Genomic DNA, 13,582 nt, shown 5'->3' with positions numbered 1-13,582 from the left:
CATATAAACTTGACAATTGATTCACTGGTTCACAGTCAAATGAAAATTCTTTTTTTTCTAAACTGTAAACCCTATTTTCCTTTCCTATTTGACCTAGGATCTTCATCTCAACACTTGATGTGATTCATGATTTTAGGCATTTTTGTCCATCTTTGATTCAAATCTGTCACTACATTCATATACTATACAAACAAAACGAAAAAAAAAAATCAACTTTTTGAATGCTTCAATCTGACTCCCCCTGATACTATTTAGCCTAGAGTCTTCATCTCAGAGATGAAGAGTTTGGAATTTGATCTGACTTTCATTGAAAACTGCAAAATTAAACTTTTTTCAACACTCCAATTTCCCTCAATCTGTTTGAGCTAGGGTCCTTGATCTCAGAGTTTGATTTGAGTAATGATTCTAGGCATCTTTGATCTAGCTTTCATTAAGAACCATCAATCTATACATAAGTTATACTGAATTAAACAAGAAGCTCAATTTTCTTCAGCACTGAAAGTCTCCTCTCTCTTGCCCTATTTGAGCTAGGGTCTTCACATCCAAACTTGACATAAGTCATGGTCTTAGGCATGGTTGGTTCAATTTTCATTCAAGTCTGAAAGGGCAGTTCATCTGCTATACTTAATTGCACACACTCAACATCTGCAGGTAACATTTAAGGTATCTATGTTGGCACATTGGCTCCCAATAATACTTTCATCTTTTGTCTTAGATAATGGGTCAGTATTGTATACATAGTCTAATAGGGTCAATTTTAACATGAATGAAGGTTTTGATAGGATATTTATGTTTAGGTTTTATATTGGGTTTTCATCTCCTGTAGATTCTGCAGTAATGGAATATTAGCTGATATTTAGTCTGCTAATTTTCTTTTTAATTTGACTGTTTTGTAAAAAAAAAAAATAAAAATAAACATAAAGTAGTGCAGCAGTCAGAGAAGTGCTAAAAAATGCAAATCTCCATAATACCCATTACATTAGAGGTATGCTTAGTTGAATATTTGCTTGTTCTGAAGTTTGCCATTTTCATTCCCTTGCTGTCACTAAAACTGACCACCAATTAGCCACAGAAGGTAATTAAGGGCCTCTCAAAATACATGAATAGGTGTTTGGCATCTTCATTCTTCTATACAGCCCAAAATTATACAGTTAAAATCTAGGGATTTCAAATAAGCATGCCTCTATCATAAAGTCAGTAAACTACCTGCTCAACTTCCACCAAAAATATGCTTTTTAATAACAGGCAAACCTTGTCTAGGAAGCTACCTGAATCCAATAGGGTATGCAACTTTCTTACAACAGCAATGAGGATTAAAGATTGGCACTAGATTCAACAGTTTAATTTCCTTTGACCCTTGAATATAGATGTTACATAATTTACAACCCTTGAATCTCACAATCACCCAATTTGACAGTGGGGTCCAAAAGTTTTTATCTGGGTGACTGCTCATTTGACAGGTCATCACTACAGGGACAGATGGACCAACCTTGAAGTCTGGGTGACCTCTCTATGGGTTGATGACCCAGTCTAAGTGACCTCTCTTTGGGTTAATGACCCAGTCTGGGTGACCTTTCTATGGACTGATGACCTAGCATGTATAGAGAGATCACCCAGATTTCAAAGTTGGGCCATAATTCTAGGAATGATGACGTGTCAAATGAGTGGTCACCCAGGAGAGCCTGTGGACCCCACTACAATTTGATTGATCACTAGATTCAAAAGTCAACAAGAATTCAATGCTTGAATCTGATGATGAGCTTTGATCTTCATTGTCATTATAAAATAGTCATGGACCCATATAGAGCCCACTGCCTGGGTCTCCATTTTGTCTAAGTCAGGTCTGAGTAGGCAGAAGAATCCAGCCTTAAGACAAATAACCTTGAAATTGACATAAAATGCTGATGAAAACAAACTAAATCATAGATTACAACAAGCAAATTCAAAATGACCTAGGACAAAAGTAGAACTGCAAGGTATTCGTTTGTAACATTTTGAGTGTTCCATGCTTGGGGGTTATGAAGTCCATCTCAATCTATTTCAAACACAATTTCAAGAAAAAAGTATTTGGAGTCTTACCTTTATCCATGTTTTGTAGATGAAACATTTATGCCTGATTTATATTACTTATTTTCTTCTTCTTCTTTAGTGAATCGTAGGGTAAACTTTTCCTTAAATCCGTTCCTTTTCTTTCCTCGAAAGTTTTGTAAAAGAATGAACTTGAACTTGAAAAAAAATCTTAAAAACAAAATAAGAAATATTATTTTTTGGAGTGGAAAAAAGCCCAAAACAAGCCAAATTAAAAAATAATAAGCCCAATTTTCCGCCTCAAGCCCGCAAAAAAAACGCCCGCCCCAGCCCAGAGAAATAAGCCACCGGGCTTGAAACAAGCTGGCAACAGTGCTCTGGACACACCTGTTATTCGTCCAACTTCAGCCCCAGGAGTGCTTGAAAAAATATTAGTGTCTTCTGTTTCGATAACATTTTCAAAGCCAATTAAATTATTTTGTGTTTCATCAGTTCTATTCTGCATATCGATACTTGGAGATAAACGTAGCGAGTCTTCTTGGGTAGATGAAGAAGCTTTTAGGGCTTCTGGAGTATCTGAACTAGAAAGGGGTAAGGTATCATTTAATATAACATGAGTGCTTGCTATGTAAGACTTAAGGTTATATGGCCTCTCTTCTGTTTCCTCTAAGGAGCAAACATAGCAATTAGGGTTCATGGTGTCATTTTTTTCTTTATACTGATTCATCTCTTTTGTCATAAATTTTGGAAAATTGAGGATTGTGTTTCAAAAAAATTTCGTGGTAGACTCTTTTAAGGAGCCTAGGATTTGACGTTCTTTTCCTTATTTCACCTGGATTTAAAGAAGCCAAATAGAAAACATTTTTATGCACTTCAGATAACACAACGTACGGTCCACGAAAAAGATAGTTGGTGGATTTTTTACCAATCGAAGTTGTATCACGGCAATATACAATATCTCCAAGGGCAATCAATGTCTCTTTTGAATCTTTATTACACTGAATCGCCTGTTTTGACTTTTGAATTTTAACCTCATTTTAGCAAGTTTGATGAATTTCCTTCGACGTGTAGATCCCCAGGCCTTGCTAATCCAATAGCTATCAATCCTCAGCCATCTTATGCCATTGTTCTCAAAATAGAAAAAACTCTCGATAACCCCGACGCTCGTAAGTAGTTTTTGGACAGCGTTTGTCCCGACTCAGCGGAAATAAGTGAACTAAGAAAGTTGAAACAGGACTAGAAACTTTACGTCAAATCTAAATCATCTGCTGAGAAAATTGTTGAGAAAATGAAAGCTAGTAAGCCTGAGGTTGCTGCTATGCTCAAAGAGAAATTGTTTGTTGCCGTCCTGAAGCAGGTTCCACCTAACATGACTCACACTAATGTAGAATCCCTTGTTCCAAGTACATCAAGGGCAATAGAAATCGGTAACTTTGAGCGTTCCAAAGTGTTTAAGCTGTATTTTGGGACCAGGAAGGATCTTGAAGATTTTCTTGCGGTATCAGTTCGGATCGGCTATGAGAAGCTGCCGGGGGAAGAGTTAAAATTTCTCCCAAAAAGTGTTTTTCCTGTCATGTAGTTGGTCAAATAGTGCATACTGACACCTATTTGTGGTGCTTCTGACCAAACCTCCATGAAGGATAATAGGTGCACGAAAGAGATCTTCTGCCTTTTTTGAAAAAATAATGGCCACACTTGCTACAGTGCAAGGCGTCCGGCTAGTAAGGCGGACGAATAATGCTAAACTTCTATCAAAATGAGTCTAAAACCCGCCCACTCAAGGTGCAATGAAGAAATAAACCAAGGATCCTCCATCTCTTATGCGATTGTCTCATGGAATTTAACTGGAAATTTGCTAAGTCGGTCTGTGTTTTTAAAGGACTTTTTATCTAAATGTGATATAATATGTTCAGGAGCGCTTTGCAACTACTTTGAGTCATGTTTTCCTTTGTCTATTTTTGATTCAGCAAGTGACTTTTGGGAAATTAGAATCCAGAAATTTATTGAACTAAACGTTTATCTGCCCATGAACTACCATGATGACCGATCTGAAAGTCTTTTCGCCATTAATGCCACTCGTTTATCCAAATGCTTGCGAAAAATAGATGGTTTATGCTGTATCGCGACTGGTTACTTCAGTTGTGATCTAACTGACACAATTCTTCTGGTGATTGTGATTGTCCAAGTCTTATTTTCGGTCTGTTTAATAATGATTATGTAGTTGCACCGAAGAATGAGACTTTTGCTTACGTCCATAATTCAGTTATTACATCTCACTTGGACCGTGTTTGTCATAACCGTCATAACGTCATCCGTAACTATTACGAAAGTTGTTATTAGTGATTCCAATTTTACATCAGATCACTTTTCTTTGCATTTTAGTGCTCTGTACGGTGACGTTGACCCTTCTTCTAACCGGCTCCCGAAAAAGCAATCTGTATTTTTTGCTAATGAAAGTGGAACTTTCCTCTACTAGCTTTTTTGCTAATGAAAATGGACTCCCTCTACTAGCTCAGGAGCGTACTAGTCTCTTATGTTATTCTGCTGTTTCCCCGCGTGGAAATCTCCTTCTCCCAGTAAAGAAAGGGGTAAGACAAGGACATGGCGTCTCTAGATCTTTCCTAGAATGCGTGCAAAGATATCCTCACGAAAATTTGTATACCGTTCGATTTGTTGATGCAGAGTTCCAGAAGGAATATGTGTGACTCTCGAGTTAGGCTGAACATTTATTTTAGTGAACTTCTTTATGCCCTAGCTCTTGCGGAAAAATCGGCAGTACCTATTAGGCGAGTAAAAGTTGGAACTGAAGAGCCTTGTCAACTAATTACATTTTGCGAAATGCTTGCCTTTCTGCTGAGTTTCGGCTTTCAGTTTGGATTGAAGCAGATAAACCGCACGATGGGTGGCTGTAAAAGCTGTATATTAATACTAAACACCAGATCGTGAAGCAGCTTTCTCTGCATCAGAGTTCAATGATTTTGTCTTGTTCCGAAAAGATTCGGTCTCAGCCAAATAAAATGTGGTTCAGTATTGTAAAAGATATGCTCAAATACTGTCTCGTATACCACTTTCTTCATGGGTTGAGCATTATAAAAAAGGATTTTTGGCTCCATATCCACGTCAGCAAAATAGTTACAAAGTAGAAAATCGGAGTTTTCTTTTAGTATGCTTCTAGTCCAGGACTGATTATTACAAATATCCTGATTATTTCTGCAATTGGTAAACTGAAGAAAAAAAGTCTAGAGGATTTGGTCGGATTTCTGCACAGCATTTGTCGTTGTGTGGTGAACTGTTTACGGAACACTTAGTATTCCTTTAACAAATGATATTTAATCTAGGATTTGTCCCTGATTCTTTTTCAATGGATGTTTGACTCCTACTCCTAAGAAGAATAAGCACCCTTCTGAATTTCCATCTTTTCGCCCAATAACAGTTGCAACTTCATTTTGTAAATTTTTGAGAAATTCATAATTGACGAGTTGAAAACTAAATGTACAGTTCAGGCCCACCAGTTCGGTTTTCTGTCTCCTCTTGGGTGTGGCCATGCCCTTTCTGCTTTAGTTGATACAGAAAAAAAAAAAAACGGCGAAAGTATTACTTTAGCTGGACGTGATGTAAGAGCGCATTTGATTCACTTCTCCACGAGGAGATTATATTTGATTTGGGTTTGACCAGTGTTGATCCCTGCATCCTAGTCCCACTGACTGACATGTACGACAATCTGAAAGTGGAACTTAGGCTCCCTATACTAGCTCAGGAGCGTACTAGTCTCTTATGTGATTCTGCTGTTTCCCCTCGTAGAATCCCCTTCTCCCAGTAAAGAAAGGGGTAACACAAGGTGCTATGTCTTCACTGACAGTATTTAATAACAGCATTGTAAGGCCACAATCAAAGTCGCTTATGACTTATATTCTGCGTGGTATTGTTTTGTCTCTGATTGGTCATGCAAATGATGTAATAAACGAATAAAGAGCCAGTTCTGCAATTCTATAGTAAAACCAGTATGACATCAAGATCATTGTTAAAATTCATATCTGTGGTTGCAGTGGAACCCCCAAGCCTATAGATTTCACTGTTGAACTGCAACATTTTTTTAGTAGGCTCAAACTGGGAACAGCAAATACCACACACTGACAACCACAGCCGAAAGACTACTATTGAGTTCAGCATAGGCAACAACATTCGACTCCAAAGTTTGTTCTTCACAATATTCATCATAGAAAATGACCTCTCAACTACAGCATTGCTTATTGGCAGGCTGAGGAGGATCAATGCCCACCTCGCTAAGTCACGACATGGAGGAACACCAGCTGGATCAAGATGGTGCAGGACCTTGACCCAGAATTCACAAGAGTCACTTGGAATTTCTCCGCCACAAGCTGATGCCCAGTCAACTACCAAGAGTCTTCTCCACTGACTCTCTAACTCACTAATATTCAGCACTGGAATAACATCCAAAGGCAAATCACTAAATTGAGGACACAACTGCAACAAACAAATGGTCGGAGAAAGCACTTTCAGTTTCAGCAGAGAATCAAGAGCTGGGGGCAAGCGCTGTAAAACTGCTCTAGCAGCTGTCTTGAGAAATTTGAGGCAACGCAGCTTTACTTCTTCCTTTTGATGACTGGTCAGCTTAGATCTTTCAAGCTCCAAATTGAACTCGTATCCGTAGTCAACCTGGGCTGTAGGAAGGTAATAAATTTCGAAGTCCATATTCACTGTTAATGACACTGCAGACGTGTGCAATATTCTCTGCAGAAGACTTAATACAAACTCTTTTAGCTCTTGAAATAAACGAAAGTGATCTGCGTTAGTGTGTTGGAAAAGGAGGTTAATTCTCTGAAATTCGGCCAATAATGGCTTCAAGAAAACAATATATGCCTTATTTCGTTCATTGAGGTACATATCATTGAGCATTCGGGCAGTGTAGCAACGTTCCTTTTCCTTCGCTAATTGAAAGTGCGCTGACAGCTCAGAATACTGCTCGAATATGCGAACGACTGCTCTATATCAAGACAGCCAACGAGTATTGGAAGGAGCAATCATTTTCAACAGGGTATTCCCATCGTTTATGAGCTGGAACATTTGCTGATATGCCTCTCTTCGTAAAAAACTAACGTTAAACCACTTGTAAGTCTCTGAGAGCATGAACTCCAAATTGCTTGGAAGCTCTCCAACAGCCTCTGAAGCACACAAATGTAGGGAGTGACATACACATTTGAAGAGTTGGAGATGAGGCAACCCGTCCTCTCGTAATAACGTGAACAGCGAATGGTTCCCACCACACATGTTGTTTGCTCCATCTGTCCCAATACCTATCAGATTTTTTAGGGGAATTCCACATAAAGCTAAGAAGTCTTTCAGTTCTTGATGTAAAATCACAGAAGTGGTCGAAGGTACTTCAAAGTAGCACAAAGAACTTTCTTCATCTTGGGGCTATAGTATCTCACACAAATACACATGAATTTCATGGTGGCAACGTCGGTCAATTCGTCCAGAATAAGGGAATATCTGCTGTCACCAACATCAGCAACAATCTCTTGGAGACTTTCTGGTCCAAGAACATTCTTGATAAAGGCTGAACATTTTGTTCTCTTCAATTTTGTTGCCTTGGAAACTGGTCCAGGAAAAGCACTCTTGATAATGGTGGATAGGAGGTCAATAGTCATAATCAATGAATGACATGCGACATGTGCTGCCAAAATCAGTTCTGCTTTTCATGTTTTGATATCGAGCTGAGTAATTCCTAAGAAAAGAATGGGGTTTTAATTCGGCAGGTTAATCTGCAAAGTGTCAAATAATTCCTGCACTGCTTTCAACAGTTACTCACTTTTAAAAGTGAGAAATAATTTGGAAGAAGACTAAACTGACTTTTGTGCAAGCTTTGGATAAGCATCTAACACAAGGGTAAAAACGCCCTACAGGCTGAGGTTGAGGAAAGCCTCATATTCTCAGGTATCGACTTTGAATAAAAAGCTTTGAGATTGTAACATCCAGTTTGTGATATATTTTTTTACTTCAATTGTTTGAGCTGACAAACCACAGTCTAGGCTACTAGTTCTGCATGTATTGAGGCCCTGAATATGTAATGAAGATTGAGGCTATATGGATCTTTTCGGCCTTCTGGCCTTTGCCTCCTTACACTCTATCTCCTTGTACATATACTATAAAAGCATCAAAAGGGAGGATTGAAACATAATTTCATGAAACCTGTATTAACTCAGAAGAATAGTGTAATAGAGAATCAGCCTACAGAGGATAAGCACCGATTTTTTTTAATTCTCTACTGTGCTTGTTCAGTGTATTGAAGGTTCACAAATACAGAAATATTTACAATTTACAAAAATAATTTGTAACCTTGTAAAACAAGTTCCATCCAGTTTTGTAAAAAAGGAGGCGAGTTATTCTTGTATTATATCTTAACTAGTCAGAACCCAACACCAAAAATTTTTTTACACAAACAAATAAATACTCCTTGAGCTCAAGCTGACTGAAAAAAATTGTTTAAGCAATGCATTAAATGGATGTGTCAGCTATGATACTTTTGCTGTGGTCTTTTGGCTCTTCTTGGCAAGGGCCCTTATCAGGCTCTTGAGAGTCAGGATTAGGTCAGGAAAGAAAAGCTATCCAGCAATCTTTCTGTCAAAGCACTGTAGCTGAGATATCCCTTTTGTGCACTGTTAAGGTGCTAACACATTTCCAACTTACCATAGCTTATAACAGGTCCCTGAATCCTCATGGCTTGAGAGTTCTTCTTATGTTTAGCTGAATTGTAATGCTGATGCAAATCAGACTTGTGAGCTCGGAGTACTGCTCCATTGCAGATTAGATTTTGCAGCAGGCTTTTGTGTTGTTTCCAGACAAAGGCTGTAGCCATCCTTTGAAATCAGGTTCCTGCTCCCATTTAGGGTTGTAGACCCTTTTGCAATCTTTTTTTCTTGGAGGAGTAGATGGCGTGTCATGAGTGTCTGCAATTAACAACAAAGGCTATATCTCTAAGTCACCACAAATAATATTTCTGATAAAACAAGTCTGAAAAATTTTAGTAGGATCAAATGTCAAATGTAAGATCAAATTTTAGCAGCAGTATTTTGCTATGAGTAGTTTTTCAACTTTTATTTAAATTTAATACCTCTTTTGTAAGTTATGCTAATAAACTGAAGAACTCGGTTTGGCCCTATTTTACTTAAGGTCTTTAGATCAGAAGTTAATATCAGTAATGGTATCAGGCATCTTTGTTTCAATTTCCATATAAACTTGACAATTGATTCACTGGTTCACAGTCAAATGAAAATTCTTTTTTTTTCTAAACTGTAAACCCTATTTTCCTTTCCTATTTGACCTAGGATCTTCATCTCAACACTTGATGTGATTCATGATTTTAGGCATTTTTTGTCCATCTTTGATTCAAATCTGTCACTACATTCATATACTATACAAACAAAACGAAAAAAAAATCAACTTTTTGAATGCTTCAATCTGACTCCCCCTGATACTATTTAGCCTAGAGTCTTCATCTCAGAGATGAAGAGTTTGGAATTTGATCTGACTTTCATTGAAAACTGCAAAATTAAACTTTTTTCAACACTCCAATTTCCCTCAATCTGTTTGAGCTAGGGTCCTTGATCTCAGAGTTTGATTTGAGTAATGATTCTAGGCATCTTTGATCTAGCTTTCATTAAGAACCATCAATCTATACATAAGTTATACTGAATTAAACAAGAAGCTCAATTTTCTTCAGCACTGAAAGTCTCCTCTCTCTTGCCCTATTTGAGCTAGGGTCTTCACATCCAAACTTGACATAAGTCATGGTCTTAGGCATGGTTGGTTCAATTTTCATTCAAGTCTGAAAGGGCAGTTCATCTGCTATACTTAATTGCACACACTCAACATCTGCAGGTAACATCTAAGGTATCTATGTTGGCACATTGGCTCCCAATAATACTTTCATCTTTTGTCTTAGATAATGGGTCAGTATTGTATACATAGTCTAATAGGGTCAATTTTAACATGAATGAAGGTTTTGATAGGATATTTATGTTTAGGTTTTATATTGGGTTTTCATCTCCTGTAGATTCTGCAGTAATGGAATATTAGCTGATATTTAGTCTGCTAATTTTCTTTTTAATTTGACTGTTTTGTAAAAAAAAAAAATAAAAATAAACATAAAGTAGTGCAGCAGTCAGAGAAGTGCTAAAAAATGCAAATCTCCATAATACCCATTACATTAGAGGTATGCTTAGTTGAATATTTGCTTGTTCTGAAGTTTGCCATTTTCATTCCCTTGCTGTCACTAAAACTGACCACCAATTAGCCACAGAAGGTAATTAAGGGCCTCTCAAAATACATGAATAGGTGTTTGGCATCTTCATTCTTCTATACAGCCCAAAATTATACAGTTAAAATCTAGGGATTTCAAATAAGCATGCCTCTATCATAAAGTCAGTAAACTACCTGCTCAACTTCCACCAAAAATATGCTTTTTAATAACAGGCAAACCTTGTCTAGGAAGCTACCTGAATCCAATAGGGTATGCAACTTTCTTACAACAGCAATGAGGATTAAAGATTGGCACTAGATTCAACAGTTTAATTTCCTTTGACCCTTGAATATAGATGTTACATAATTTACAACCCTTGAATCTCACAATCACCCAATTTGACAGTGGGGTCCAAAAGTTTTTATCTGGGTGACTGCTCATTTGACAGGTCATCACTACAGGGACAGATGGACCAACCTTGAAGTCTGGGTGACCTCTCTATGGGTTGATGACCCAGTCTAAGTGACCTCTCTTTGGGTTAATGACCCAGTCTGGGTGACCTTTCTATGGACTGATGACCTAGCATGTATAAAGAGATCACCCAGAATTCAAAGTTTGGCCATAATTCTTGGAATGATGACGTGTCAAATGAGTGGTCACCCAGGAGAGCCTGTGGACCCCACTACAATTTGATTGATCACTAGATTCAAAAGTCAACAAGAATTCAATGCTTGAATCTGATGATGAGCTTTGATCTTCATTGTCATTATAAAATAGTCATGGACCCATATAAAGCCCACTGCCTGGGTCTCCATTTTGTCTAAGTCAGGTCTGAGTAGGCAGAAGAATCCAGCCTTAAGACAAATAACCTTGAAATTGACATAAAATGCTGATGAAAACAAACTAAATCATAGATTACAACAAGCAAATTCAAAATGACCTAGGACAAAAGTAGAACTGCAAGGTATTCGTTTGTAACATTTTGAGTGTTCCATGCTTGGGGGTTATGAAGTCCATCTCAATCTATTTCAAACACAATTTCAAGAAAAAAGTATTTGGAGTCTTACCTTTATCCATGTTTTGTAGATGAAACATTTATGCCTGATTTATATTACTTATTTTCTTCTTCTTCTTTAGTGAATCGTAGGGTAAACTTTTCCTTAAATCCGTTCCTTTTCTTTCCTCGAAAGTTTTGTAAAAGAATGAACTTGAACTTGGTAAACTGAAGAAAAAAAGTCTAGAGGATTTGGTCGGATTTCTGCACAGCATTTGTCGTTGTGTGGTGAACTGTTTACGGAACACTTAGTATTCCTCAACAAGAATTCAATGCTTGAATCTGATGATGAGCTTTGATCTTCATTGTCATTATAAAATAGTCATGGACCCATATAAAGCCCACTGCCTGGGTCTCCATTTTGTCTAAGTCAGGTCTGAGTAGGCAGAAGAATCCAGCCTTAAGACAAATAACCTTGAAATTGACATAAAATGCTGATGAAAACAAACTAAATCATAGATTACAACAAGCAAATTCAAAATGACCTAGGACAAAAGTAGAACTGCAAGGTATTCGTTTGTAACATTTTGAGTGTTCCATGCTTGGGGGTTATGAAGTCCATCTCAATCTATTTCAAACACAATTTCAAGAAAAAAGTATTTGGAGTCTTACCTTTATCCATGTTTTGTAGATGAAACATTTATGCCTGATTTATATTACTTATTTTCTTCTTCTTCTTTAGTGAATCGTAGGGTAAACTTTTCCTTAAATCCGTTCCTTTTCTTTCCTCGAAAGTTTTGTAAAAGAATGAACTTGAACTTGGTAAACTGAAGAAAAAAAGTCTAGAGGATTTGGTCGGATTTCTGCACAGCATTTGTCGTTGTGTGGTGAACTGTTTACGGAACACTTAGTATTCCTCAACAAGAATTCAATGCTTGAATCTGATGATGAGCTTTGATCTTCATTGTCATTATAAAATAGTCATGGACCCATATAAAGCCCACTGCCTGGGTCTCCATTTTGTCTAAGTCAGGTCTGAGTAGGCAGAAGAATCCAGCCTTAAGACAAATAACCTTGAAATTGACATAAAATGCTGATGAAAACAAACTAAATCATAGATTACAACAAGCAAATTCAAAATGACCTAGGACAAAAGTAGAACTGCAAGGTATTCGTTTGTAACATTTTGAGTGTTCCATGCTTGGGGGTTATGAAGTCCATCTCAATCTATTTCAAACACAATTTCAAGAAAAAAGTATTTGGAGTCTTACCTTTATCCATGTTTTGTAGATGAAACATTTATGCCTGATTTATATTACTTATTTTCTTCTTCTTCTTTAGTGAATCGTAGGGTAAACTTTTCCTTAAATCCGTTCCTTTTCTTTCCTCGAAAGTTTTGTAAAAGAATGAACTTGAACTTGGTAAACTGAAGAAAAAAAGTCTAGAGGATTTGGTCGGATTTCTGCACAGCATTTGTCGTTGTGTGGTGAACTGTTTACGGAACACTTAGTATTCCTTTAACAAATGATATTTAATCTAGGATTTGTCCCTGATTCTTTTTCAATGGATGTTTGACTCCTATTCCTAAGAAGAATAAGCATCCTTCTGAATTTCCATCTTTTCGCCCAATAACAGTTGCAACTTCATTTTGTAAATTTTTGAGAAATTCATAATTGACGAGTTGAAAACTAAATGTACAGTTCAGGCCCACCAGTTCGGTTTTCTGTCTCCTCTTGGGTGTGGCCATGCCCTTTCTGCTTTAGTTGATACAGAAAAAAAAAAAACGGCGAAAGTATTACTTTAGCTGGACGTGATGTAAGAGCGCATTTGATTCACTTCTCCACGAGGAGATTATATTTGATTTGGGTTTGACCAGTGTTGATCCCTGCATCCTAGTCCCACTGACTGACATGTACGACAATCTGAAAGTGGAACTTAGGCTCCCTATACTAGCTCAGGAGCGTACTAGTCTCTTATGTGATTCTGCTGTTTCCCCTCGTAGAATCCCCTTCTCCCAGTAAAGAAAGGGGTAACACAAGGTGCTATGTCTTCACTGACAGTATTTAATAACAGCATTGTAAGGCCACAATCAAAGTCGCTTATGACTTATATTCTGCGTGGTATTGTTTTGTCTCTGATTGGTCATGCAAATGATGTAATAAACCTGAACCGGTCCAAGCATAGGCTTAGATTCCATATTGGACTCCATATGCCCATATTGGACTCCAGTTTAACGGTGAAAAGCCTGAAGTGCTGCTTTTTAAGATGCTCAGATGCTGGTCGGATCGAAGTCAGACGCT

At 37.5% G+C, this 13,582-nt stretch overlaps 2 protein-coding genes across 3 annotated transcripts in view; one reads left to right on the top strand and one right to left on the bottom strand.

Annotated features, from left to right (window-relative positions):
• Positions 1-11,457, bottom strand: part of LOC136029563 (uncharacterized) — a 384,714-nt gene extending 373,257 nt beyond the window's left edge. The window contains exons 1-2 of one of the 2 annotated variants that reach the window (XR_010618068.1): positions 11,356-11,457; positions 8,737-8,996 (exon numbers count right to left, since the gene is read on the bottom strand). Coding sequence is in view for 1 of the 2 variants with exons in the window: in XM_065708049.1 (XP_065564121.1) it covers positions 6,016-6,945 (930 nt within the window). In the remaining variant the exon portion in view is untranslated. The other variant, XM_065708049.1, reaches the window with a different exon arrangement.
• The window catches only part of LOC136029562 (E3 ubiquitin-protein ligase HECTD1-like), a 484,457-nt gene that overhangs the window by 258,228 nt on the left and 212,647 nt on the right, over positions 1-13,582 (top strand). The window lies entirely within an intron of this gene.

The sequence above is a fragment of the Artemia franciscana genome, chromosome 7, assembly GCF_032884065.1.
Source record: "Artemia franciscana chromosome 7, ASM3288406v1, whole genome shotgun sequence".
Taxonomy (NCBI): domain Eukaryota; kingdom Metazoa; phylum Arthropoda; class Branchiopoda; order Anostraca; family Artemiidae; genus Artemia; species Artemia franciscana.
Note: the sequence above shows the minus strand (reverse complement) of the source record. Positions and strands in the feature narration are given on the sequence as shown.